At 54.0% G+C, this 1,124-nt stretch overlaps 1 protein-coding gene across 1 annotated transcript in view; it reads left to right on the top strand.

The window, feature by feature from the left end:
* Positions 1-416: 416 nt before the first annotated feature.
* Positions 417-1,124, top strand: part of NPHP1 (nephrocystin 1) — a 12,256-nt gene continuing 11,548 nt past the window's right edge. Inside the window, exon 1 of the mRNA XM_031058278.1 lies at positions 417-428. Within this exon, the coding sequence (XP_030914138.1) occupies positions 417-428 (12 nt within the window). The remainder of the gene's footprint in view (positions 429-1,124) is intronic.

The following is a 1,124-nucleotide window of genomic DNA, read 5'->3' as shown; positions in this document are numbered from 1 at the left end:
GCTGGGGAAGGACAGCATCCCTGGGCTGGCAGGGCTGCCGACTGGACAGCATCCGTGGAATAGCGGGAAGGACAGCATCCGTGGAATATCAGGGCTTCTGGGGAACGACATCATCCGTGGAATACCAGTGCTGCTAGAGAGAACATCGTCCGTGGAATAGCAGTGCTTGCCAGAGAGGACAGCATCCATAGAATGGCAGGACTTCTCTTCCTCCCTTCGCAAAGCAAGATCCCAAACTGTGTCAGACTAGCCCAAGAAAGAACCGAGGATATGCAAGCAGCGATCCCAAGCCTGGAATGGACTGCTCAGGGAGGTTTGGAGTCCCCGTCCCTGGAGGTGTCCAAGGAACAACTGGACGTGGCACTCGGTGCTCTGGGCTGGGTGACAAGGTGGGGATCGGTCACGGGTTGCACTCCATGATCTCGGAGGTCTTTCCTAAGCTCAGCGATTCCATGATTCTCGGATTTCCATGTTCCACAAAAGGGTTGTCTGCACTTGTCCAGCTCTAAGCCTGCTGCTCTGCCCTTGCCAGGAAGCGCTGCCAACACAATAAACTCGCAAAAGTCATCGCATGGTGCTCCTAGGTGTTTATTTCTGGAATAAATGTGAAAACGTGCCTTATGGGCACATGTAACAAGTCCCATTATGGGTGTGCATGGGGACAATTAAGTGGTGAAAGAGCTCATGCTTTGGCTGGGTGAATGAACAAGTGAAATAAAGGAGTAAGAATTCCTCCTGGCACTTTGCATAAGGAATTGTGAAGGTAGCTGTAGCAAGTTCCTTCTTCCCATTGCTAGAGAATGCCAGGAGACGGGAGTGCTGGGGGATTCATTGCAGGCTGCTGGTTTTCAGAGGTATTATGGAGTTCTCAGATCTATGGGGGGGAAAAATGCACTGCCCAGAGCCCCTTAAGGCTTTGTCTTGATCTTGGACCTCCTTCCCAAACGTAACCATCCTGCCATCAGACTGGGTGTTCTCCAGAGGTGCCTTCCAACCCCACCTTTCTGTGATTCCGTGGCTGGGATCACAAAACGCCACCTCGTTTGTCCCCAGATGAGCCCCGCCGGGGCTGTTGGGGCTGCGAGGGACCTTCCCGATCTCGGGGCTGCCGGGGCGGGCCGCGG

The sequence above is a fragment of the Geospiza fortis genome, unplaced genomic scaffold, assembly GCF_000277835.1.
Source record: "Geospiza fortis unplaced genomic scaffold, GeoFor_1.0 scaffold275, whole genome shotgun sequence".
NCBI classification, from domain to species: domain Eukaryota; kingdom Metazoa; phylum Chordata; class Aves; order Passeriformes; family Thraupidae; genus Geospiza; species Geospiza fortis.
The sequence above is the reverse complement of the archived record's forward strand: the minus strand, read 5'-3'. Positions and strand labels throughout refer to the sequence as shown.